We start from the raw sequence: 26,502 nt of genomic DNA on the forward strand, positions 1-26,502 counted from the left end.
GGCTCTACCCTGTAAATGGGTTTACAGGTATAAGATCACCGCTCATGATAGTCAGCCAAAGTACAAAGCAAGGCTTGTTGCCAAGGGCTTTAAGCAAGAACAAGGCATTGACTTTGATGAAGTCTTCTCTCCGGTGGTCAAGACATATAGTGGGAAATTTGTGGATGTATGACTTTGTGGGAAGTCTATGTACTGTCAGATTTACTGCAGCAGCCAGAAGGGTTTGTTGAGAAAGGCAAGGAAGATTGGGTATGCCAGTTGTTAAAGAGTCTTTATGGCTTAAAACAATCACCGAGGGCATGGTACCATAAATTCCACAAGTTTATGCTTTCTCAAGGCTACAAACGTAGTGAGTTCGATCACTGTCTATATACAAAGAAGGCTAAGGATGGTAGTTGGCTGATCCTTATTTTGTATGTGGATGATATGTTGATTGCTGGCAAGCACTTGGAAGAAATTTCAGCTTTGAAGTCAAAGATGGCAAAATCGTTTGACATGAAAGACATGGGTGAGGCAAGTCATATACTTGGTATGCGCATTGAGAGAGACAGATCAAAGAAGTTGATTTGGTTATCTCAAATAGAGTATATTGACAAGGTTTTGCAACGTTTCAATATGGAGAAGGGAAAGGCACTGAGTGTTCCATTGCCACCATATGTGAAACTTAGCAAACAAGATTGTCCTGTGTCTGAGGAAGAACAGGCTGAAATGGATAAGATTCCATATGCGTCTGCAGTGGGTAGTTTGATGTATGCAATGATTTCTACTCGCCCAGACATTGCATTTACAGTGGGAGTAGTAAGTCTATACATGTCAAACCCAGGCAAGAAACATTGGGAGGCAGTGAAAGGAATATTGAGATACCTGAAAGCTACAAAGAGTATGCGTATATGCTATGGGAGTCAGGAGCTAAGTGTAAAGGGTTTTACAGACTCAGATTATGTAGGTGACTTAGACAACCGAAGGTCTACGTCAGGGTATGTCTTTACATTGGCTGGTGGAGTAGTATCATGGCGTTCTAGATTACAAGATTGTGTTACTCAGTCTACTACAGAGGCTGAATATATTGCAGCATCAGAGACATGCAAAGAATCAATTTGGCTTAATCGACTAGTAACAAACTTGGAATCAAAGAAGAGATGCCTGTGTTATATTGTGATAGTCAAAGTGCTATACAATTGGCTCGCAATCGAGTTTATCACTCAAAGACAAAGCATGTGGATGTGAAGTATCATTTCATCATCATCAGGGAAATGCTCGAGGATAAGCAACTTCAGCTTGTCAAAGTTCACACCACAGAAAATCCTGCTGATCTACTTACAAAAGGACTTCCCTCAGAGAGCTTTGTACATTTTCGCAAGCAGTTAGGTGTAGGGTAGTACATCACTTCTCTACATCTCTTGTATATTAGCTTGTATAGTAGCTTCTCTCACACTTAAAGTACCACATTGGACTTTAAGTGGGAGGTTGTTGGGGTATAAAGCCCAATGTGGTCGCCCAGGTAAGTGGGCGGGCCGCCAGGTATGTACACATATTCTTTTGTTAAAACCTAATAAGAAGTCACTATGCTCTACACATTACAGTAGAGCGAGTTCACCATATCGTCGTGCTCTTGTTCTCGCACTCTCTTTCGCGTCGCACTTCCGCTCGTACTCCTTCAGGCCCGGTGGGGCACAAGGCTCTCTTGAACAAAAGACTAACATGGTGTCAAGGCTAAGTAGCCTAGAGGTACCATGGCAAACCCAAGCGTTCAACGCTCAAAGGGGCTAAGTAAAAAGGTCACGGCCCGAAGGGGCTAAGTCTAAAATTTGAGAATTAAAGGTCATGGTCGGTGGGGCTAAGTTTAAAATCGGAGCGTTTTGAATTGTTTGAGGCTTACAGACGCTAGATAGACTTGCGTAGCCCGAGGGTACGATGCCTAGTAGGCCACGCGAGAGAGAGTAGTAAATGGAACAATTTTAAGGGAGTAAAGATGAAAGAGTTACGCATATATGTCTAAAGAAGAAGCAGAAATTTAATTAAAAATCTACATCCATAGGCAAAGTGAGTCTATTTTAGAGCAACTTGGAGAAGTTTTACAATAGTTTTGATGTTATTGGCGATGGGTGTCCATCATGCACATGCATTTGAGAGAGGAGAGTCTTGTTACCTGCCATTATCACCCAAAAAAAGAAACAAGAAAAAGTTTAGTTCATAAGGTGGAAAACAAGTGTCGTAAGAAACTCCTACGTGTTATTGATGTCACCCTAATAAATCATGCATGAGACAGCACTTGGTTGAGAGGGTCCATGGTGTAAGCTTGGATAGTTGTAGAAAGTACAGCACTTGGTGCGATAGTATGAAATCCTCTTACAAAGATCTTTTTGGGAGTCTTGTCCTTTTATAGGTTTCTCCAAGTTCTTGGTTCCCTCCAAATAACCTCAACCGTGCAAAGAAAAAGGGGAGGGGGAGAGTGGAAGGTCTTATTTAATTGTTTTTTAGGTGAGGGGAATGGGAGTGGTCAATTATGCACTCCTTTTTGAATGAGGCTACCATTCTTCCCTTTTTCACCCACGTTTTTTGTAGGGGCATTTCCTTCCAAGGCCATTTTTGTGGTTTGAACTATGTTTTGGGAGGTGTGTGTTTTAAGGGGGGTTTTCCACCAAGACTTGTTTGTATGTCTGTTGACATCACGAGGGGGGGGGGCGGGGGGGGGGGGGGGAGAGAGAGAGAGAGATTCTATTATTGATCTCGAGGTCAACTATGCCTATGGGATCAGAGATACATGTGAAGTACTATATATGGGGTTGGTAAGTGACTCTCAATGCTCAAGGATCATGGTGATGAGAGTCACAACGGAGAGCCCACACTGTGGCTAGGGAGGAAAGTATCTAGGCCAGAGATAACAGTTAGAGAGAGACAGAGACCAATGTCATACAATCACAGCAAGGGGTTTTAAAAAACCCACTAATTGAAAGAAACAGCATCATTTCATTCAGTGCAATGTACCTTCGTGGAAGGAAGAAGTCCAAGAAGACATGCACAAAGTGTGACTTATTAAGCTAATCAATGATCATGTGTGGTGTTTGCAAATAAGGAAAGGTAAAAAAAGGGGGAAGTACAATGTACTTTCTCACTAGTAGTTCAAACACACAACAATAACATGAACAGACACAAGCACAATCAAATTTCTTTGGTAATGTATGCCTACATGAACCTTGGAAAAGTGCAAATTCACCCTCTATGTGCAAGTTAGTCAGCCCAATACAACCATTAGCTCCATCATGCATCATATTTTGTCGATGTTATGACCCCTACTGTCGTCATCCATGCTCATTAGATGGATGTAGAGCTACACACATAGGCATACAGTAAAAAGTCTGCATACTTAGTTCCTGACAAGGCTCACGCATATAGGCATACATCAACGGAAAGGTATGTGTAACAATGCAGGACAAGGGCAGGGAGTTGTAAGTTAAACACCAGTTCACAAAACATAGAAAAGAGCCTTTAAATGCATCTCTTTTGAAAGCTTCAAGTCATCGACCCTGCAAATTCCAACTGTTAAGTGTTTCTAGTTCCACCTTATTTACAGTAATAGGTAAGCTTATGAATCGTCATCTATCCTCAAACAACTGTAGGACTTTGATGAAAACCTTCCACACTTGCAACCACCTGCAGTACACTTAGTCAGCTTTTGTGCTGTCTTCAAGCCACTTAATATACGATGGATTTCCACCAATGATGGGTAAAGCAATGACCTCCGGTACCCTGCAACAGCATTCAATGTTACCAACGGAAACCGAGCAATCAAATATTAAGTGAACTGAACCCAAACTCTTAAGATGTCTCTCAGCCTTACTCATATTTATGGTTTGCTACAACATGTTGAGTCAATGCTTGCAGAAGAGATTCCCTAGTCTTGATGATCAAAAGCACCTCAGAATCTGTCTCCACCTGTTTGAGCCGGAAAATGTGTTCTTAAAAGATGAGATTGTACAACTCTGCTTGAAAAGCCCATAAGGTTCACGAGTGTACCTTGCCCTCCCATAAATATGTTGATTCAACCCCTGATACACAAAGCAGAACCAGAGTTTAGTGCAGAGTACAATGGGTGTTTCTTATCTTCTTTTTGTCAGAAGTCAACCCATTCAAAAAAATGGAAAAATTCAGGCTGTTACCACTTCAAACTGCACCACATATTTATATACCTACACAAAATCCAATAGTCGTCCACAGCCATCAACTCATTATTCATAATGTTGACCAAATACAACAATCCTCATCAGTGCTGACTAGTGAGCATGACAGCTCATCTCAGAATGATTTGCCGCTTGAGTTCGGATCCATCGACTCTTCTCCAAGAGCCACCCGATCAGCCCCTATGGAATGTGCAGCAGAAGTGATTTATGGTGAATGCTTAGGTTGAGGGCTCAGTGCGTACTCAAGGTTCCTTTTATTTCATGAGAGAGATGTGCAAAGACGAAGAGAGAAAAGAGAGATACTATGAGTGAAGGTTCTATGACTGAAAGAGAAAGAGAAAGGAGACCCAAATTGCCTTCCAAGGCCCCCCCCTCTCTATTGCTAGAGAGGCATTTGCTTTAGATTGCACAAATGCTTATATAATGGATCTAGATGCTAAGATGCTGGGCTGATTTGACTTGAATCTGCAAACTGACAACGAGGCTAGGACTGAAATCTGAAAACGCTGGGTTGATTCTGCTGCCGAAGCTGTCCATGGGCTGATGGCTGAAAAACGTTGAAGATGCTTGAGCTGTGGGTACTTGTACTGCAAGTACTTAATGTCCGGAGAGGTGACCCCTAGGGTCTCCTATATAGGTGCGAAAGTCTGGGTCGAGCAGGCAGCCCATGACTTTTATTATTATTGCTAAAATGTCAATTATTAGAAAGTTAAAAATCCATTGATAAGTGATTCCTATGCAGATATTACCTAGCTTGGTACTAATGGGAGCACTCCTAGCAGACACTGGCGGTGAACATGTGCAATTAGAGGGTATGCAACTATACTAAAGTGCCATAACACTTCCTAGATTGTCCTAAACCCTAGAAATAGGAGTTACATCTTATCCGCATGCATATAAGGTTACACGTGCACGTGACTCGGACGGAGGACGGCCAAATGTCGCCTCATATGGAGTTCTACCAATGGCACTGGAATAGGAGTCGTTCAAATTGCTTGAACTAGCAAGAGATAATGCTCCCAATGAGACTATTGATCATGCACATTCAAGACATCAAGGCTAATTGATTGTAGATCTCACTTTGACCATTGAACTGTGGATGAAATGCAGATGAAAAATTCAACTTAGTGCCAAAATTTTTAAAAAGGGATTGCCAAAAATGTGATGTAAACTTAAAATCTCTATCTAACACAATCGACTTTGAAAAACCACAAAGAAGATAAATAAACGTGCTACATCTTGTGATGTGATTACAACCTCACAAGGAATTATCATGCAGAACTTGTTGAAACGATCAACAATTGTTAAGCACTGTGTATTTCTTAAATGCAAACTAGGTGGAAGATTAGTCATAAAATCCATGGAATTGTCTTGAAATGGACCTTCGAGAATAGGCAATGGCATCAAAAGACCCTACTGCTTAGCCCTAAGGGCTTTTGCTTTTCGACAAATGGAACACTATGTGACATACTTAAAACACATCTTTTCGCATTTTAGGCTCATAAAAGTGTCTTTCTTTTTTTTCAATAGTAGTATTCATGCCTTGGTGCCCACCTATGAGTGCATCATGTGCATCGTGCAATAAGGGTTTGCCTGAGAGAAGGTAACACACAAAGACAATGACGAAAATACAAGAGACTATCACGAATGAGATAGCTGTTGGGCCCTTGGCCAGCAAGAGCCTGCAACCTTACCAAACTTGGAATCTACACACTGATTTTTCATACTGTCAAAAGAAATTCCCTCAATGGAGACTATGGAACTCGACTTAAGAGCCAAGATCCTGTTCTTTGTGACTTAACACATCTGCAACCGGGTCAGCTTTACCAAGAACATATTCAATCAAACCACCAAATTGCTCAAAAATCTGAGACCACATTGCCTGGCGGTCACTCCAACGTGCACTAGGCATAGACTCGAGCCACTTGAGGGCTTTGATGATCAATATGAACAATAAAACCTCTACCATACAACAAATGCTTCCAATGCTTTAGAGAATGAATGAGAGAGAGAAGTTTCTTATCGTACACAGAGTAATTCTTTTATGCATTATTTAACTTCCTATTGAGAAATGCAACAAGATAGCCATGCTGCTGAAGCACAGCTCTAAACGTGACATTGCTCGCATCTGTCCCTACCTCAAAGGGATCATCCCAAGAGGCAAGGATGAGACACTGGAGCCTTAGTCACCGCAACTTTAAGAGCTTCAAAAGTCTCAACGGCTGTCATGTCACTCGAGCAAGAAAACGCGCTGACGGCGGCGAGTCTTAACCCCTTTCAGAACATCATTCATTGGTGCAGCTATGCGTGCAAAATTCTCTATAAATGAACGCACATCATATGTTGTTTTGGCAAATCCCAATTACAAACCTATTCCACTTTTGTGAGGTCGAGCTTGACAAGGTTTGCAGAGATGATATAGCCCAATTAAGTAACCTCAGTGGGAACTTCTTAGCTGCAACATACAACTGACACTTATCTAAACGAGCTAAAACCTTCTCTACAGCCCGTTCATGTTGTTCCCATGATGCAAAAAAATGAGAATGTCATCAAGGAAAATAAACACACATGCCGATCATGTCACCAAAACGACCTACCATGAGACGATTGAAAATACCCACGTTGTCTGTCAATCCAAAAGACATAACAGCATACTCCCATTGCCCTGGCTCGGTCCGGAAGGCAATCTTGTAGATGTGGCCCTTGAATACCCTTACTTGATGGTAGACACTCTTGAAATCGACTTTGCTAAAAAACTTAGTCCCATTGAGTCTGTTGAGGATACACTCAATGCGAGGCATAGGAAATGTCAGGTGCAACGGAATTAAAATGGTTAAGATCTAGTTTACACTTCCATAAATCCTTCAACTTCTTTCCTTGCATTAGTGATTCCTTTTAGCTTAGATGATGGTTCCTTTTATTTTTCCTTGAAGAGAGTGTCACAAAGTGATGACGTGGCGGATAGCAAAAACCCTAATTTCTGCCAGAAACCCTAAAATTCCTGCAAACCCTAATTTCTGCTAGAAACCCTAATTTCCGGAAATCGCAAAGGCTGATTTTATTTATTTTTTTGGAGCGACGCGAATTTTGATGATAAGCAACGCGAATTTTGCTTTTTTTTTATTAAAAAAAAGAGAAAAGACTCTCTAAGAGAGAGAGAGAGAACTGATGCTTTTTATTTTAAAAGCTTTTGGGGCTTTGCTTTTGGGCATCCCTTGTAACCTTTAAATAAGTGGTGAGAATTTCACTTCTCAGAGCATTTGGACGCTGAGTCTGAGAGTGAAACCCTAACCGCTCTCTTGTAATTTGATGATTGATTAATACAAAAAGAAATACCGAAAGGGGCGCCAGTCTTGGGGGCCAATATCTCTAGGCACGGAACTCCGCCGGGCCAGTGCAAATCTATTGTGATCTGTGAATTGTTTTGAAGTGGTTATTTGGTGCTGTCGCGGTTGATTCTTGACTTGGAGTGTCCAAGTCTGTTACACTGGTATCACAGCACGACCGATTTCTCTTCTACGGAAAATCCGATCCCCGAATTTTTTTTCCGCAGCACCTATGGCTTCAGGCAATGATCAGTCGACTCCCTCTGCATCTGGAGATGCGGGCAAGGATCACAATGAAGATTCTGGCAGAGAGTATGGCCCGCCTTGGCCTACTTAGGCGGAGCGGCGAGAGATGGAGCGTCGCCAGTTGATCGGCGATGCAACAAAGATGATGCTAATTTTGCCAAGGACCCGAAGACGGCAAAATATATGAACCAGACCTCTTTGGAAGAGGTACAGATGGAGTGGCAGAGAACCACAACACCACTCCCGAAACCCGCTCTCAAGAAACCTTCTGCCTCCAAGAAAATATACGGAGAAGGAACTAGAGAACGTGGTTGATGCACGGATTGCTCAGCTTTTTGACGCGCAAAAGAAAGCCAAAAAGCACGGCAAAAAGCATTGACTTTCCAGGTTATTTGGGTCGTCAATCGACTTTTGACAAGGCAAAGAAACGGAAGAAGCGTGTTCGATTTGAAGGAGTACCCAGTTCTTCTTCTTCTTCTTCTGACAGTTCTTCTAGCTCCTTGGATTCGAGCGAAGAAGATAGAAAAAGCAAAAAGCGAAGCAAGACACAAAGCTTCGGAAAGGGCAAGAAAAAGGCAAAGAAGGCTACATCTCGCCCAGAGACTGACAGTTCTACTGAGGACTCGTCTACAGACAGCTCAGATTCCGATGACGGAAAGTTTTATGCGAACAAGAAGAATTTTTACAAAGCCAACCAGTATGACTTTCTCGAAGATAAAAGCAAGAAAGTCGGAGAGTTTAAGGAAGGTGGCCACTCGATCAAGTTTGACACTTTTCAGGATACTCAGATGCTTCGAAGGCTTTGTCTTTTATATAGCAGTTTGACATCGCTTTCGCGGAAGGATGCTATTCAGAGCACTCCAAGATTCGGAGAGCTACCTCTTACCTTAAGGGGAATGCTCGTACTTGGTGGTCCACGCTTCTTTTAACGAGAGTGCGCCAGTTAAATGGCTGAAATTTAAGAAGTTTTTTATTTCTTCTTGGTTGACGCAAGAATATGAACGAGATGTACGAGCTGCTTGGAACCATCTTCGGATGACCAAGAAAGATACAATCAATGCTTATTGTGAAAGATTCTGGAGCTCTTTTCTACCCGCCTCTTCATTCAAGAAGATCTCGTTCAGAGAACAGATTGAGCGGTTTACCTTGGGTCTACTACCTACAGAGATCCGAGATCACTGCTTGGAACAGAAGTCAGCTTCTATTCAGGAGTTGATGAGTCATGCGAAGCGGGGCTTTGCCATTCACTATGGCAGTCTGACCTACCCCATAGATGAGGCCATGACACAACGAGCCGAACAAACTTCTGGGAATGAAAGTAGAAAGAAAAAAGAGCAACCAAGAGAAAAATGATGCACGACCCAAGCTTACTCTTGAGGAGAGAGCTCGCTTCATCAGAGAGGGGAAGTGCTTTGGATGCGGGGAACAAGGACATATCTCCGCGAAGTGCCCTAAAAAGGCACAGAAAGAACATAATGATAAAGACGACGACAGGCCTGAGAGTTCGAGAGCAGCTGAGGAATGTGGCAGAAAAGGCAGATAGAAAAGCAGAACTGGTACCACATGGCGTGGAACCTGTACCGAATCTAATGAATGAAAGTACAAACTTTGCCGCTTTTGGGGCAAAGTGAAGGATCAGGAAGCTCTTTTGAAGGAGCCAAGGCCAACTTCTTTTCACTTGGAATTGGCGGCTCGATTTGGAATTACGCTCGACAGACTGACGCCACAGGCAGAGGTAGTTAGACTGGCACCCGGATGGGATGTTGCCATTACACCGAGCATTGGCAAACTTTGTTTGCAATGACAGGGGTGTTCAGGGCACCCGAGTGACGTTCTACTCAGGATCCCTTGGTACCACAAGAACTACGCCGTGGTTGACTACCGGGCCGAGAAAGCGACTTTGATAAATAAAGGGCTTAGAGATTGTACTTGATGAACTTCAGTTTCTTACTCATTCTTTTGGGAGAGAACTGAATGCTGGATAAAGGTTGAATATGTTTTGACCTGATCAAAAGAACGCCAAGATTTTTCTCCACGCTCATGCCGATTGCTTTTCAAAGGGCCTGAAGATCAAACCATTGATCTGATACCTGGAAGCACGCCACCGAATCGGCCACCTTATCGTGTGAGCCGAGTAAAGAATGAAAAGATTATGAACCCAGTGAAAGACCTCTTGAAAAAGGGTCTTGTCCAGCCTAGTACTTCACCGTATTGCTCTCCAATGTTGTTGGTTTTGAAGAAAGACGGATCTTGGAGAATGTGCATCGATTATAGCACTCTCAACGAAATCACCATCAAGAACAGATTTCCGATTCCTAGGATCGATGATATACTCGACAGGTTACAGGGATCCTCGTGCTTTAGCAGGATTGACTTGAAGAGTGGATATCATCAGATCAGGATAGCGCCAGGAGATGTCTACAAGACAGCTTTTCGGACGACTTTTGGGTATTTGAGTTTTTGGTGATGCCTTTTGGCTTAACCAATGCTCCTGCGACATTTAACCGGATGATGGACAGGATTTTTCGAGAGTACAGGCTATTTGTTGGCACTTTCTTTGACGACATCATTGTTTTCTCCATAGTTTTTTTCGTTCGCGTACGGAAGGCCTGCCGTACTGCCGTACGGGTGCGGGTACGGATGAAGTACGGAAGAGGATTTCGTACCAGCAGCGAGCGTGGCAAAAAAGTTTCGGCTGCATTATTTTGGCCGCGTGCTCGTATAGTCTGCAGGCGAAATGTCTCTGCATAGAATATACAGAGATTGCAGAGACACTCACATTGTCACAGAGCGTGTATGAACTTGTGAGGCTTGGACATCAGCCCGCGGCCCGCCCATTCTCTCGAGTCTCCGCCCTCGGGTCGCACTCTCTCTTGCCTCCAACCTCTCCCCCAACACAGCACAGCAGCCAGCTCAGTACTCCAAGTGGCAAGGCTCAAGCTCGTTGCACCATCTTCCAAGTTCCAACTTCCAAGCCGAATTCTTTGCAAGTTTGCAGATGGGCCGAACCAAGCGTCCCGAGTGGCAGTATGTGCAGCAAGTGAAGAGTCTTCCAAAAGGAAAATGGACTTGTAAATGTAATTTTTGTGGGCATTCATGGGACGGTGGTCCTTTGCGTATCCGTGCACATATTTTGGGCATTGCTGGCCATGGTGTGGGAGGCCCATGTGATGAGGCCCCAGCAGATGTTGTAGAGATTGTCACAAGATTGCATGCAGATGCAAGGCCAGAGGGAGAAGACAGAGCTGCTTTTGTAGATGCACTGGTCAATGATTTGGAAGGAGATGCCTCTCAAGCTCAAGGAAGTGCTTCAATGAGTACGCATGCTAAGGGAACAACTAATGTAAGTGGCTCTTCCAAGTCCAATGTGGGGTCCTCAAGCAAAAAGAGGAAGGTTTCTCAAGGGGGTTTGGCGAGTGTATTTGGCTTGCAAACACGGAAGCAAGCAGACCAAGCCTTGCGCAGGTTTTTTATGCTGAGGATGTTCCTACATGGAAAGTAAGGAGCCCTTACTTTTTGCAAATGGTGAAAGCTATTGGGCAAGCAGGTCCTTCGTATGTTCCCCCCTCTTATCATGCTTTGCGCACCACAGAATTGAATGAGGAGGTTAAATGCGTAAAGACTGAGATCATGGGTGTACGCCAGAAATGGAAAAGATATGGATGCTCTATAGTGTGTGATGGATGGTCTGACACTAGGCGCAGGCCTATCATTAACTTTCTTGCATGCTCTATTCATGGGTCATTGTTTTTGAAAGCTGTAGACACATCTGGGGAAACAAAGACATCGGAATTTATTTTTAAGCATCTCAAACAGGTTATCAGAGAGATTGGTCCAGCAAATGTTGTGCAGGTATGCATGGACAATGCAACCAATTGTGTTGGTGCTGGGGAGATGATTGAAAGGGAGTGGAAACACATTTTTTTTACCAGATGTGCTTGCCATTGCTTGGACCTTTTGTTTGAGGACATTGGACAGATTGGTTGGGTTGGAAAAGATTGTCTTGCTTGGACCTTTTGTTTGAGGACATTGGACAGATTGGTTGGGTTTGAGGATGCAACAAAGATTGTCACATTTGTGACAAGAAAATCTACTGTGTTGGCATTGTTTCGGCAACTTAGCAAGAAGGACTTGGTCAAGCCGTCAGCCACTCGATTTGCGTACTACTTTATTATGTTGGCCAATTTGTGGATGAGAGATGCATGCAAGGTATGCGCAACGAGGTCTCGAACATTGTGTTTAATGCATCCTTTTGGCAAGAGGCAAGGCTGATTTTGAAAATGTGTGCTCCGATTTTAAAAATTCTCCGTTTGGCTGATAGGGAAGGAGCCACCATGGGGCTTATGTACGAGCTTACGGATCGCATGGTAGAGCAAATTGAAACCATGCAAGGCATTGATGCTGCAAGGATGAGAGAGATTAGGGATCTATGCATTCAAAGATGGAATATGTTGCACACACCGTTACATGCTGTTGGATACATGTTGCATCCCATATGGTGAGGAAGAGGGCAAGAAAGTGATGGAGAGGTGCATGAAGGATGGATGACATTCTTGGACAGGTACCCCAAGGGTGATTTGACCTTGCAAGGCACCCTAATTGATGAGTTTGACATTTATAAAGCTGAAAGCAAGTCATTTGCTCATCCAATTGCAAAAGATGCATTGAGGATGCAAGAGGGAGTGAAATGGTGGGAAACTTTTGGGGTTTGCACACCTGCTTTGCAAGCTCTTGCTTTGAGAGTGCTTTCGCAAGGGACATGTGCCTCTCCATGTGAGAGAAATTGGAGCACCTTCTCTCTCATTCATACCAAGAGAAGAAATAGGCTACTCCCATCTCATACAGAGAAGCTTGTGTACATACACACGAACTTGAGGCTCATATCCAAAATCAAAGAGCGCGGCTATGAGAGAATGGAGGTCACATTGGAAATGCTCAATAAGGAAAAAGATGAGGACCGCTTGCTTGCCTTGCAAGAGATTCAGGAGGCCATTGCAAAGAGTACTACAGATGCGATAGAGCCTATTCCCATTGATGGGACCAGCCATATTGGAGCATCATGCTCAGTTGGTGGTGATGAGGATGAGGATGAGGACGAGGACAAGGACGAGGAGGAGGATGCTGCTGCTTATGACGATGAGGACGTGAGCTATGGTGAGAGTTAGAGCTCACTGTGCCTGGCCGCCTGCTTATGGAGTCTAGACCATGGTTTTTGACATTTACTTATGCGGCATGCCGTTACCCGTATGGTGTTTTGTTCACTGTTGACTCTAGAGTCTACAGTTTAGATTCTAGCCTCTAGTCTCGCCTCCCTACTTATGTTTTGGATTCAGCCTTCAGGAGACTACACTCTTGATTCCTGAATGTTTTTGGCTTGCTTCTATTGTCCTGACTCTTGACTCCTTTCTGTTTGGAGGTTACTTTATCAATCATTACTTAGAGGTCTGAGGCACCATCTTGATTCTCTCCAGTCTCGACTCTCCAGAGTCCTCACTCCACTTTTAATTTCTAAAGTTTCTATGGTTTTAAGTTTTAACTTTTGTCTGTCTATAAACTTATAAAGTTTTAAACATGGTGGTGCAGTAAGTATTTCTACAATTACTATGTAGCATCCTAAGACTGACGTGTGGAATTTTGGGTGGTCTCATCCGTACTTATTCCGTACTTCCGTACCCGTGTGCGTCCGACAAGTGATTGACGTATGGAAAAACTATGGTTTTCTCCAAGAATGAGGCAGAACACAGAGATCATTTGCTTCAAGTCTTTCACGCATTACGAGATCACACATTAGTGATTAATGCAAAGAAAAGTGAATTTTTCCTACCAAAGATACACTTTTTGGGACACATTGTGTCAGCAGCAGGAGTGCAAATGGACCCGGCCAAGATAGAGACTATTCGAATGTCCATGAAGTTTCTTAGGACTGTGTTCGTACTACAGGCGGTTCATACGAAAGTTTGCAGAGGTTGCTTCCCCTTTGCATACCTTGACACAGAAAGGAGTACCTTTTTCATGGGGACCCACAGAGGTGACTGCCTTTTGGACATTGAAAGAGAAATTGACTACGGGACCTATTTTGACTTTGCCGGACTTGCAGAAGTCATTTGAAGTATATTGTGATGCTTGTGGTTGTAGTCTGGGTGCGGTCTTGATGCAAGAAGGCCATGTCATAGCTTACGAGAGCTGTTTGTTCTCTAGGCCGGAGATGACAGCACAGATCTATGAGAAGAGCTTTTGGCGGTTATCCATGCTCTTACTCAGTGGCGGCATTACTTACTCGGAGCGGATTTTACTGTCTTTACAGACCATCGGAGTTTGCACTACTTCTTGTCACAGAAGCAGCTTTCGGAAAAGCAGATGCGGTGGGCGAACATCTTGTCACAGTTCCACTTCCAGATTGTCTATGTGCAGGGACAGAAGAATGTGGTGGCAGATGCTTTGTCTCAGAAACCGTTGGTTTTGGCTGTTTCCGCGATACATCATAGGAGCTTTGAGGATATGGTCGATCAGTATGCCACAGATACAAATTTTGCAGATATTTTCACACGGATACAGGATGGGGAGACAGTAGCTGGATACTCCCTTCGGGAAGGCTACTTGATGAAAAAGACTATGTTGTGCGTTACATAGCCGTTGAGGGATAAGGTTATGACTGAATGCCACTATCCACCTTTTACGGGTCACCGCGGCATTGCTACCACCATGAAGGGGGTAGAGAGATACTTCTTTGGGCCGAGACTCAAAAAGGATGTGAAAGAGTTTGTGCGCAGTTGCTTGGTATGCCAGAAGGTCAAGTTTGACAGGCATAAGGCACAGGGATTGTTACAGCCTTTACCCATACCCACCCACCCCCGGGAAAGTATTGCAATGGATTTCATTTTTGATCTCCCAAGAACACAGAATGATCACGATGATTTTCCGATTACATGGCACGTCTGAGACGATTGTCTCCGACAGAGACCCCAGATTTATGAGTTTGTTTTGGAAGGCAATTTGGGAGAACATTGGCACGTGGTTGCAGTTCTCGTCATTGTTCCACTTGCAGACTGACCGGCAATCTGAGATTGCAAATTCAGTGATTTTAGATTTATTGAAGTCTTGTATCTCGGATCAGAAGACTCAATGGGAAAAGAACTTACCTTTGGTGGAATTTGCCTACAATAACACGATACACTCTTCGACGGGGAAGACGCCATGTGAGATTGTTGAAAGTGCTGCGAAGGTTCCATCCTTCTTGAGCACGAAAGATTAGATATTTGAAGCGGATGAATATTCGCGAGATTTGGATACGGCTTTTGCCAAGGTTCGCGAGACTTTGCAGAGTCTCAAGAACGACAGAAAAAGGCAGCGGATCGCCATCGTCGCGACTTGAAATTGAAGGAGGATGATTGGGTGCTCTTACGTTTTGAGAAGGCACGCCTAAGAAATAAAAAGGGAAAGGAGAGGCTTTTTCCAAAGCTTAGTATGCGATACTACAAACCTTTCCATATTACTGAAAAGATAAATGATATCTCCTTCCGATTGAAACTGCCAGATACTTGGAGGATTCACAATGCATTGCATGTGAGTCTCTTGAAACCTGTCAAGGGTGATGTGCCTGATGATGAGGAGCTTGATGAGCAACCCGAAGTGGAAGAAAACGAGGAGATCCTTGTTCCTGAACAGATTTTGGCACATAATGATACGAAGAAAGGTAAAGTCTGAAGGCGGTTCTTGGTTTAGTTAAAGAAATTTCCTGCATTTGATGCGAAGTGGATGGAGGAGGAGGACCTAGCAGATACTCCTCGGATTGTGAAACTTTACCTCGATGTTTTGGTTTAGCATAGTCTACTCCAAACGGAACCCAGAAATTCAGCTTGGCCGAAGATCTGGTGCAGTGGGATGCACAAGAGGGGAGTTACTCCGCTCCTTTGTCAATAGATGCCTTGATTTTGATACTAAAGTCACTGATGTCTCTTTGAGCTTCAGGGATACTGAGAGCTGACAGTATTCTGCTGGATGACTTTATGAAATGGAATTCCTGATAATGATACTGATTTGTTCTTGACTTCTTGTGAGTGCAGGAACTGACAGACGAAATGACTGCAGCATTTTGGTCTGAATGATCTCGAATAGACATGGTTGCAATAGGGGTTAGTCAATCGGACATCGATGAGGTCTCGATTGGACCTAGATGTGATTGCTAGCTACATTGCCGATAAATCATGGTCTAAGATCCGAATGAATGTTGAATGTCATGTGATGTCCTGTGATGTCGTGTGATGTGACTATCGATTTTGTACATGTGCTAGATGTGTGTTCCTAGTACGTAGGTACTAACAGTCAGTGTCTGCTAAGACGGTTTATGGCTTTTGTTGGTTTTGCAGGCGTAATCGCAGTCGATTACAATGCTTTCAAGAGGGGGGTACGTCACAAAGTGATGACGTGGCAGATAGCAAAAACCCTAATTTCTGCCAAAAACCCTAATTTCCAGAAATCACGGAGGCTGGAAAAAAAAATAAAAAATATTTTTTTTTTGAAAAATGATGAGCGACGCGAATTTTGCTGTTTTTATAAAAAAAAGAGAAAAGACTCTCTAAGAGAGAGAGAGAACTGATGCTTTTTATTTTAAAAGCTTTTGGGGCTCTGCTTTTGGGCATCCCTTGTAACCTTTAAATAAGTGGTGAGGGTCTCACTTCTCAGAGCATCTGGACGGAGAGTCTGAGAGTGAAACCCTAACCGCTCTCTTGTACTTTGATGATTGATTAATACAAAAAGAAATACCGAAAGGGGCCCGAGTCTTTGGGGCCAATATCTCTAGGCACGGAACTCCGCCAGGCTAGTGCAAATCTATTGTGATCTGTGAATTGTTTTGGAGTGGTTATTTGGTGCTATCGCGGTTGATTCTTGACTTGGAGTGTCCAAGTCTGTTACAGAGAGAGGTTGAGAGAATGCAATAGAGATGTGTAGAGGGAGAGAGAAGGAGAGAGAAGAAGAGAGTGACACCCGATGGGGTCCCAATCAACCCTCTCAAGGACCCCCCCCCCCCCCCCCCCCCACCGTTGCCGATGTGGTATTTTCTTTTGATTGCGTAAATGGAATGTACACACAATGCAATACCTCAATGCACACTATACCAACTCGAATGAAGACAATCGCCACAGTAACTCCTCAGGAAGAGGCACCTCTGGGGCTGATTTAATGCACCTTGGATCCTTCTCAATGCGGGATTGTGGATGGCCACCAAGGGGCTGATTTGCACTCCCGATGTGAGAGGAATGAAGGGCTGAGAACGCAGATCTTGATGATGCCGATGATGGACAACAATGGAGCACTCAATGACAGCGAGGGAATGGCCGAGGTGAGGGCTCAATGGACTACCGAAGTACAACAGAAATCTGTACAGTTGCCATGTCAACATTGTTAGCGCAAAATCCGAGACTTCCGTACAGTCCTGCAATGTCATCAGTTGGCTACGCAACTTCTCTATGTGTGTGTGTGTGTGCGCGCGCTGGTCTTGCTTTATTTATCTCTAGTCACTTCAGCCCCATCGGATGGGGTCCCATAAGTTGGTGGGAAGTCCTCTTTAGAAATAGGCCACTCGTCAAGACTTTGCCTCCTTTTGGTGAAACTTCTTCTACTTCTTCTTCTTTTGTAGCTGCTGCTTCTAGGGTTTAGGGGCTCCGTTCTTCAGTGGCTTGACACGTCAGCAGTTTGTGATATAGAGAGTGGTGCTGACACCTCATTTGCAGCCTAACAGTATGGTTTATTTGGCGACCCCATTGCTTCCGCATCTTTGAGGCTCGACCATTCCCATTGGCAGAGATTGTCCGTGACATTTGGCTGAAGCTGATCCACACACTCAGGGACCAGTTTGAGAGACTCCAAGGCAGCTTTGACCGCATGCGGGAGCGCCGTGAGGCCTGTTTGCGACTGTGGCGACTAGGGCCCTTGTTCACCATGCTACATGGCCCGCCTAGATGGCAGTACCATCCACTAGTGTGGTTGTTCCCTCCTCCTATCTCCTGATTTAGCTCCGTTATACATATTTTGTTTTTCCATTGGGAGAGTCTCCCCACATACTGATGTAGCCCTCTCTAGCAGGGGCAGTTTGTAGCCCATTGGGTAGTTTTATTAACTCATGGAAGGATCTTTTTCTTGGGAGAGAGAGAGAGAGAGAGAGAGAGAGAGAGAGTTCTATTATCGTCCTCCAAGGTCAAATATGACCTATGGGACCAAATGAACATGTCACGTGGTGTGAGTGGAGATCATAAATGACTCTCAATGCTAAAAAATGGTTGAAATGAGCGTCGCAATAGAGAGTCCACATCGTGGTTAAGAGAGGAAGGTATCTGAATATATGGGAAAAAGAGAACCTAATGTGGTCAAAAGTTGAGCACTCAAGTAGTATGTGGTACTCACTCTCTCACACTTGACGAGAGCATAAGGTGCAAAGTCGATGAGACTCCTCGCTAGTGCCCCAACGTCTTGTCTCGCAACGTAGAGAATGGGAGCGGAGCTAAGACAAATGGAGGCAACGGTCAACAAGATGGACTCAAGTATGTAGGGATGGGTTCGGTTACCTCGTTCGGAGAAGAAGAGCGATTTGTAGCTTGGGGCAACGTGTGTGGTGTAATGGCTGAAGCGAGAACCTCCGGATTTCTCCCAAGCGGTAATACATGGCGTTGTAAGAAGGCCTCATTAACTTGGGAGTCGATCGATGCATCCTTGACCAAGTGACATGCATCCCATCTTCCAAACCATTTCTTGATGTCAAACATCCACCCCGAACTTAGTATTTTGCTTTTGCATGTCTTTTGGACCTTTTGACTTGCTTCATATGCGATTCTAAGAAGTCGATACAAAGGGCTACGTTGTGTCTTAAGCATGTACTCCACAACCCTTTGCATGCCCAAGACCTCAATGAGAAGCGATCCGGACTCAATAAATAAGAGCATGTAGGGTGTTTGTGTCTTGACTTGGAGAAAGTTGGTGAGAAAACGCTTTTGGACATTCTCAAACAATTTCCAAGTAGACTTTCCAATGCTACCACCACACACCTCCACTCCATAAAGAAGCACCGGTGTCACCAACATGTCAAAGAGGTACTTTTTGAGAGCCCAACACTTGATCTCTCCAGCATTGCACATGTTCTCAAATGCATAATAAGCCCTCTTTTCGGATTCCAAGCGACCCGCATTGCGCAATCCGTCCATTTATGATTGGATGGAACCTCAAGGTCAAACTTGAAGCTATCTACCACTTCAAGTTGCTCATTGTTGTATACAATGCATGGATTTTCGTCATTGAAAGTCTTTACAAGCATAACCTTGGTTTTGGATCCATTCACGATCAGCCCACTATGAGCGAGTTTCTCAAGCGCGCAACATACATCTACAATGGTAAAGAAGGAGACATAAACGGAAGAGAGCTACAACACTCCATCTTATCAACATTGGGTTGCTCATAGAGATTCTTGCAATGTGTATACATGTCAAGTCACCAAAGCTCTCAACACGCTTGCCTTTTAGATTTCGCCAAAACTTGCCACATGCATGTGCTTTCTCTTGTGCTAAAAAAAGGTTTTTTTTTTTTACTTCCCACCTTCTCCTCTTTTTTTGAACAAGTGCTTTGTATGTGTGTGAAAGTTCCAAGTAAACTTTCTTGTCTTTGCTTACATCCAAACTTAGCAAGTGTTTTCGAGCTTGACTACATTCCATGTTAAACCATTTCTTCTTGGTGCTACCCTTCTTAGACCTTTTGCAAGACGTGTGTTTCACCGAAAAGCATTCTTTCGCACAAGAGCAAATTACTTCTTTGAAAACTTTCCACTTGCATTCTAATGTTGGGCTCTCTTGATGCTCTGTCATGCTTAACATTTGGTCCACTATATCAGCATATATAAGTCCTTGTTTGAATGATTCACATCATGATTGGAGGCTACATGCTCGGGTCTTTTACCATACTTGAGATCAATACATAACATCCTATGATCTGATTCTAGATTCCATTTACCAGATATAAAGCTTTGTATGCATTCTAGAGTGGCTTCCGAAAACAACATATTGTCAATCACGCTATCACCATTGTGCTTTCTACATGTTAAGTCATTGGTGCCTTGCCATAAAGATACACCATTTGCAAAGTGCATTCTGATACTATTGCACATATGTAGAAGTAACTTTCCATAGTGATCCAATTCTTTTGCATCATTAGAACTTCGATTATACATGTATGAGTCATCCATTCTTCTTGAAACATGCAGCATGTCGATTTGTTGTGTGTCGTGTCTAACGTATTTGTGCGAGCATTCATGTCTCCAAAGACAATTACTTCACCCTTCTCCTTGTCTCATGTAGTGCGATGATTCTGCTCCTATGCATCTCTCCCCCTTACACGTATGGTAATGCCCCACTAGTTCGGCTCCTCAGATGACTATGTACAGTCTTGTGGGTTTTATGCGCGTTTGCCAAGGCAAGAGCCTTTTGAATAGGAACCGGATTAGCTGATTGCTAATCCTCCACAAGAACGCACGATTCCATCGCGTCAGATTGCAGAACATGAGAGTTTGCCCACATGAAAACTCGTCCACATCAAAGGGGAAGTGTCCCATTGCATGCGGGAGCTCTTGAAACACTCACAGACGTGTTTGCTCCGCTCAAAACGACCCAAAACAGAGATTCAGTTTGCTGCATTTATTTGCAGGTTTAGGGTTTTGCACCTGAAGTGCAAGATAACACCTAGGAAGCTTCGGGGAAGCCTTGGGGTGGTTATACACAAGTTTGGGCACTTGTCAATGACCAAAACAAGAAATTACAGCACGGTGAAATTCACTTACACCTCACTGGAAAGCTTCTAGAATGCAAGGGAATCCGTCCTATTGTATTTTTGACCTACACAGATTTTGGCGCCGTTACGCTGTCGAAATTGGGTAGAAAACCTGCAATTTCAGACTTTGACAGGTTTGGACAGCTTGGTCGTAGTTTGGTCTTAGTGTTCGGATCGTTTGTTTTCAATGGAATAAAGAAATACTGAAAGGGGCACCAAAATTTGGGGTCTACAGGGTGTCGGTCTGTGTGTGCACAGTGACAATCTTGTTGTTGGACGCATCTATATTCTCTCTTCTTCTCAATCCTTTGTGTGAAATTAACAGGTAATTAAATTAGTACCGCCCTCTACTGTTTACTAGCCGGTTATATTTATCTTAGAGAGTAGTCCCATTAGGCTTACAAGGGTGTACATTTTAGGATATGCTCCTGGACGTTAGTCTTTTGTCACTTGTCATCAATCAACATTTGTATGGTAATCTGGTCTTGATGCATGCTCACCTAAAAGTGCCATCTTTCCGGCAAAGGAAGCCACAAGCCTTCATTCTATCCCTTGATAAAAGGTACTAACCTCAATATGATGTCAAGGACCTGCTCCCTCCAATGGCCTATAAAGGCAGCTTGTAGTCATTTCTTGAGTTAAACCAATAGAAGCTCATCTCATAGTTCATTCCAAGCTCCAGGCCAGTAAAGAACTACCTACGTCCCACAATCCTCTTATATATTACAGTAAAAACCTTCTGCATAGCCAAAACAATGTCTAACTTGAATGTAAAATGTTTAACATAAGAGACTAAACATCAGTGGAAGTGTCAAAGACAGTCTCCACGGTATTTAGAAACGTTTTCTAGCAGAAAGAGAAACTTCCCAATTTGTCAAATCAGATGAGAAGGAAAGACACGTTTTCAATCTAAAGTTGAAGTCTCGTACTGCTTGTGAGAATACTGACAGGCAACTACCTGGCACTTGATTGACGCATGCAGCAAGCCTTGCGTTAATAATGCTGCTTGCCAGTTCCTTTCCTGTTAAAAAAGGTAGCACAACTACACAGATTAAAATGTTAGCAAAATGTGCAGAAAATGTAGGATCATCTTAGCAAAATGCACTCGGAAAGTATGATTCTCGGTGATCATTTCTGCTTGCATATAGCCCGTCTATATGCGGAACCGCAGGAGCTTACCCCCAAGGATTATGATCACAAAATGTGCCAACAACCACTCCTAAAATTGATAAGTATGTAGAAACCTAAGTACATCTGCAATGAACTTACCAGCATCTTTATTCGGCACAGTGACGTAAACGACGATGTTGCCAGACCCCTGATTCTGGGTAGCCATGGCTTTGGTTGAAGTGATAGAAGAGTAGTTCACCTTCTTGAAAGCCTGCAGACACAAAGTCAATTTGTTTAACATGCTTGAGATAGCAAGATTTACGTTAAAATGGAAGGTGGGTTTTGGACGAAGGAGTTCATTCAAGCGAACGAAGGTGTGTGATATACTTGAGAATGGAGAAGAGGGGATCCCTGCAGAGGAGGTAGGCACCTTTGAGTACGAGTGAGTAGCAAGGTGGTGGCTGGATGCGTGAGAAGCCTCGCACCCATCAAAACCATCAAACTTGCCCCCACTGCCATTATGCACATCCAAGTTAAAGGTCTCATTCTCAAAAGCATACATTAGCGTACGTTGTCAAACATTTTAATCTAGAGATTGGCGGGGCATATGTGAATGTGTGTGGGTGTGATTTTGGAGGAAAGTCCATGTGCTCTAAGGCCCAAGTTCGAAGGCCTAATCACACAAGGGCAACAACACTTCTCCAACCAACCGAACCAGCAAAAAACCATTGTCAAGAGCACAAGTCAAACGTATCCATGACAAGCAGCAAGGCAAGTGCAGGTCAAACAACTCTCCTCCAAAAAGTAAAGCTTTGGTTAGGTCAGAAAGAAAGAAAGATCTTATTAACGTTTTCTAGAGTCCAAACTTGGCACATGAGACAAAATCAACATGTGATTGTAATATCTCCTTTGGTATCCCATAAACAAGGTACTAAAATAGAAATTGAGAACTAAAGCTAAGGGTGGCCGATTGGAGTATACAATAGCTGGTAGAGGGAGTGATGTACATGAAGATGGAGCTTTATGGCTAGCGACTCAAAATGCAAGAGTACATGTGTTTGTTGTACAAGCATATTATGCATAGTATATATCTCCATCCTATGCATTGTATCTATCTCCATCCTATCCTATTGTGGGGGTTATAATATGTCTTTTGTGTGTGTGTGTGTGTGTGTGTGTGTGTGTGTGTGTGTGTGGTTGGGGGGGGGGGGGTTTAAGAGCACCCAAAAAGATATGTCTGGATCTTATCAAAGTTGAGCCACTCCCTCCTCATGATTTTCTTGCTCTTATCTTTGGTGTCTTTCTATGATACAACCGGAGTATCTCGGCTCTACTGTACAAAAACAAGGAAAATTTTTTCTCTACCTAATGAAGTGTGACTCCATGTTGCGCCACAAGTGGGGGGTGGATCTTTGAAAAGATGGAGAATTAACCTACTTTCCAAAAAGCAAGTGTGCTTTTTGATGTCTTCTTTATGAAGAGGACAATTTCACAATCAAAAGAGAAATCTCTCTCTCTCTCTCTCTCTCTCTCTCTCTCTCTCTCTCTCTCTCTCTCTCTCTCTCTCTCTATCTATCTATCTATCTATCTATCTATCTATCTAGCTAGCTATCTATCTATCTATCACAAATTCATCATATGTAAGCATAAATCTTTGAATCTTTAATTACAATTATGTGAGTGATGACGGTGGTCTATTTTATTTTGCAAATTTTGATATGTTAGTACCAGAGACCATGTTAGCTTCTTTTCCTATGGAGGGGCTCAATCTAAGAGACTCCACCATCTCTAGGCTAGATTCAAAATATAAAGTTTTATCTCTTTCTTATTAAAGAGACAATCTAAGAGAAGGAAATCTCTCCCTTTCAAATTTATCAAGTAATTTGAGCAGCTTAAAGAAGGCATACCAATTCTCTAAAGGAGAGGAAAGAAAAAGTCCTCTTGAGATTTCCAACAGTGAATATGAAGCAATGAAAGAGATTCAAATTGTGCATGTCATGAATCTCTTACCAAAAATAGCATCCACTTCTTCTTGGAATGTTATGTCCAAGCAATCCAAGGACAAGAGCAGCAACATAAACATTAAGAGCATGTGAGGCAAAGAATCAATACTCGTAAGGTGAAATCCAAAGAAGAGACCTTTAACCACCAACTTGAGTGAGTATCTCATCAATGAATCACTCACAAAGATTGGATGTTCTCTATGCATGAAGATCAAAAGACACGGAAAAAATTTAAGCAATCATGCTCTTACTTCTTTTAAAGAAGGAAGAATGATTGATGAGACATCTCCTTCCATTGTTTCTAAGGACTGCAAATAAACTGGTCAATATAAGAATTTGGTGCACTCATTTTTTTATTATGTATCTCCTTTTTCTGCTGCTTACATTTTAAGAAAACAAATCTGCTTGAATTAATCTCTCTCATGCCACTTAAGGATTCAAATTATTTTAGTAACATATTTCCATGTTGGTGTGGCATGGTAGATGCATATGCTACTATTATAGCTGGCACACATGATGCACCTTGACTAACGGGGAGTTGCAACATCTATATATACTCTAAAATGGATTTTCCCTTTTCTTGTATGAGGTTTTTTGTCATATGAATGATGAGAGAGAAGATTATGCTTAAAGTCTATGTCTCTCTTACTAAAGGACATTGAGTTGTTTAAGCTACAATCAATGCTATGATGACGATAAGGTTTCTGCATGAAATACTTGAGAGCAAGATACATCCTTGAGTATGTTTCTCAATACTTGAAGTGCCACAAAGGTACAATATGTTCAAGAGAGTAAATACCCACAATATTTCTCTTCTCTTTGTTGGAAGGCATGAGAATATGAGATTATGGTATAGGTTTACTTAAACTTTAATTTTACTAAGAAAAACTTCTTTGTGGCTCATTAAGAAGTTATTACAATTAGTAGATCTTATTGCCATGCAAGAGCACGCTAGCTCTACCATATTTTAAGCTTTTAGGTAACGTAAATCAAATTTGTAAACTTTTTAAGAGAAAACTTACTTTTTTTGACAATATTGTACCTAAAAAAACATGATAGAGTAGATGTCAATCTACAAATGATGTCCAAGTAATAAACCTCTGTGAAATTCCCATCGTGCACTTGTGGCATTAGAAATAATTATCATGTTATTGAAGTAAATACGCTGCTTGACCACAAAGTAAGGTCCCATTCTCCTAATATCTCTTCTTGAACCCTTTGATTATGTCGTCGTGGGGGGTCCGGGGGGGGGGGGGGGACGATGATAGATTTGGGAGCCCCCCTTGGCGGGTTTTCTCGGGGGTAGTGCCTTCAAAGCTAAGTATTTGATGCATATTTGAATGTAAGTTTCACATAAATATGCCCCAAAGTCAAAGAAAATCTCATTGTGTGCTACATGTCACAACTCACTCAAGAAAACAAGGGCTACAATGAACTATAGGCAATGCAACAATTATGCTTTGATGGAGGATGTCATGTTATTGATGAGGTTAATGGCATATGCTCTAATCACACACTAAGTATCTATGCCCAAAACCCTTGGGGAGTCAATGTCTAATGCAATTTCTCTATTTAGATACAAAATAATTATGCCCAAAATCCTTGGGGAGTCTCTTGTTGTGGGATCCTTGATGTCTAAAGTCTATTGCGATTGCCTGATCCAAAGTTTGACTGCCTGGGTCAAAAGATTGTTGTAACTGCTCGATCAAAAATCTCGTGCAGTGATTTCCTTGATTTCCAAATTCCATTGTGCATGCTTAGTCGAGGCTTGGGGAGGGTGCAAAAAAAAGGACCTAGCCACAAGGGGGCACCAGATGGCCAAACAGGGTCCTCACCCTCCCCAAGTCTCGACTAGGCATGCACAACGAACTTTGGAAATCATAGCACCAGATTTACGACCGGGTAGTCGCAACAAACTTTTGACCAGGCAGTCGCAATAGACTTTGGACATCAAGGATCCCATGGCAAGAGACTCACCAAGGGTTTGTGGCATAGTTATTTAGTATATGATTAGAGCTCCTATGAGGCAGCTCGCCTAGGACATAATATCTCCCATCAAAGGAGAGCCTTTGATATGTTTCACCCTATAATTATAGTTTTTTGTTTCAATCTACTCTATATTCAACTACCTCCTAACCACTAGTTTACAAGCATACCTCATCTCCACATTTGTCGATGAACTTATTTTACCCAAGAACTTCATCATTACAAGACTTTTTGTCTGCTCAATGTAAGAAACATTTTCTCATTGCACTTAAACCAATACGAAGGGCACCACCAAGATTCTATATATACATTTTATGCTGGAATAAAAATTTTATACATATTACTTGAACTTATCATTACAAATTTGTCCCAAAATCAAAAGCAAAACGATCTTGGGTCTTTTAATGTCATTGTTGTGAGTTTTGGACACTGTATGTATCCACCAACATAGGCCTAGTACACAGATGTTGGACTTTAAATGTTACACTACTTTAAATATACGAGAGAGAGAGAGAGAGAGAGAGAGAGATGTTAAGTATGGAGCCTGATTTACCCTTGTAATTTTTTGTGGTAAAAGCGCACATTTGTAAGGCCCCCATTATGAGGAGAAGCCATCGTGCATGAAGGAAAATCACTCACCGAAACCCAAAATTTTCACGGACAAGAATCAGGGGCAACTTTAGAGGGACTATTCCTTTTCGCCGGAATATTATGGTCGGACGGCGGCCGGAAAGTGGTCAGAAAACAACCTGTCGGTTGGCCGGTGGCCGGTAGTCAATGGCCGATGGCCGGTGGTCGGAAGTCAATGGCCGGTGGCCAAATTCAAAAGCGGACTTGTCTTCA

The 26,502-nt window shown here is 42.8% G+C and overlaps 2 protein-coding genes and 1 pseudogene across 5 annotated transcripts; 2 read left to right on the forward strand and 1 right to left on the reverse strand.

Moving 5' to 3' along the window:
* Nucleotides 1-3,465: 3,465 nt before the first annotated feature.
* Nucleotides 3,466-22,355, reverse strand: CUTA (Nitrogen regulatory PII-like, alpha/beta). 4 transcript variants are annotated; one of them, XM_086486402.1, is made up of 6 exons: nucleotides 22,101-22,355; nucleotides 21,830-21,941; nucleotides 21,519-21,602; nucleotides 4,018-4,049; nucleotides 3,842-3,936; nucleotides 3,466-3,750 (listed from the first exon to the last, which is right to left on the reverse strand). In XM_086486402.1, exons 1-6 carry the CDS (start codon nucleotides 22,230-22,232, stop codon nucleotides 3,666-3,668), a joined length of 540 nt encoding a protein of 179 aa, XP_086342528.1. In that variant the 5' UTR covers nucleotides 22,233-22,355; the 3' UTR covers nucleotides 3,466-3,665. The 4 variants fall into 4 exon arrangements, with proteins under 4 accessions (XP_086342528.1, XP_086342529.1, XP_086342526.1 ...); XM_086486403.1 differs by having other exon boundaries at nucleotides 21,519-21,581; nucleotides 22,101-22,283; XM_086486400.1 differs by having other exon boundaries at nucleotides 21,519-21,581; nucleotides 22,058-22,231.
* LOC147436997 (uncharacterized) lies at nucleotides 10,752-11,255 on the forward strand. The gene has a single exon (XM_086486404.1). The coding sequence runs from the start codon at nucleotides 10,752-10,754 to the stop codon at nucleotides 11,253-11,255; it is 504 nt and encodes a 167-aa protein (XP_086342530.1).
* Nucleotides 11,266-14,548, forward strand: LOC147436998 (uncharacterized; annotated as a pseudogene).
* Nucleotides 22,356-26,502: the final 4,147 nt, after the last annotated feature.

The sequence above is a fragment of the Adiantum capillus-veneris genome, chromosome 17, assembly GCF_014529385.1.
Source record: "Adiantum capillus-veneris isolate H3 chromosome 17, ASM1452938v2, whole genome shotgun sequence".
NCBI lineage: Eukaryota > Viridiplantae > Streptophyta > Polypodiopsida > Polypodiales > Pteridaceae > Adiantum > Adiantum capillus-veneris.

Bases quoted from the DNA above. Each gene is read 5' to 3' on its own strand.
- LOC147436997 (XM_086486404.1), top strand. From the start codon at position 10,752: ATGGGCCGAACCAAGCGTCCCGAGTGGCAGTATGTGCAGCAAGTGAAG.
- CUTA (XM_086486399.1), bottom strand. From the start codon at position 22,216: ATGAGACCTTTAACTTGGATGTGCATAATGGCAGTGGGGGCAAGTTTG. The intron at 21,603-21,829 runs GTAAGTTCATTG...TAATCTGTGTAG, and splicing joins TGTGCCGAATAAAGATGCTG to TTGTGCTACCTTTTTTAACA. The intron at 3,751-3,841 runs GTAAGGCTGAGA...ATGCTGTTGCAG, and splicing joins GTAGCAAACCATAAATATGA to GGTACCGGAGGTCATTGCTT.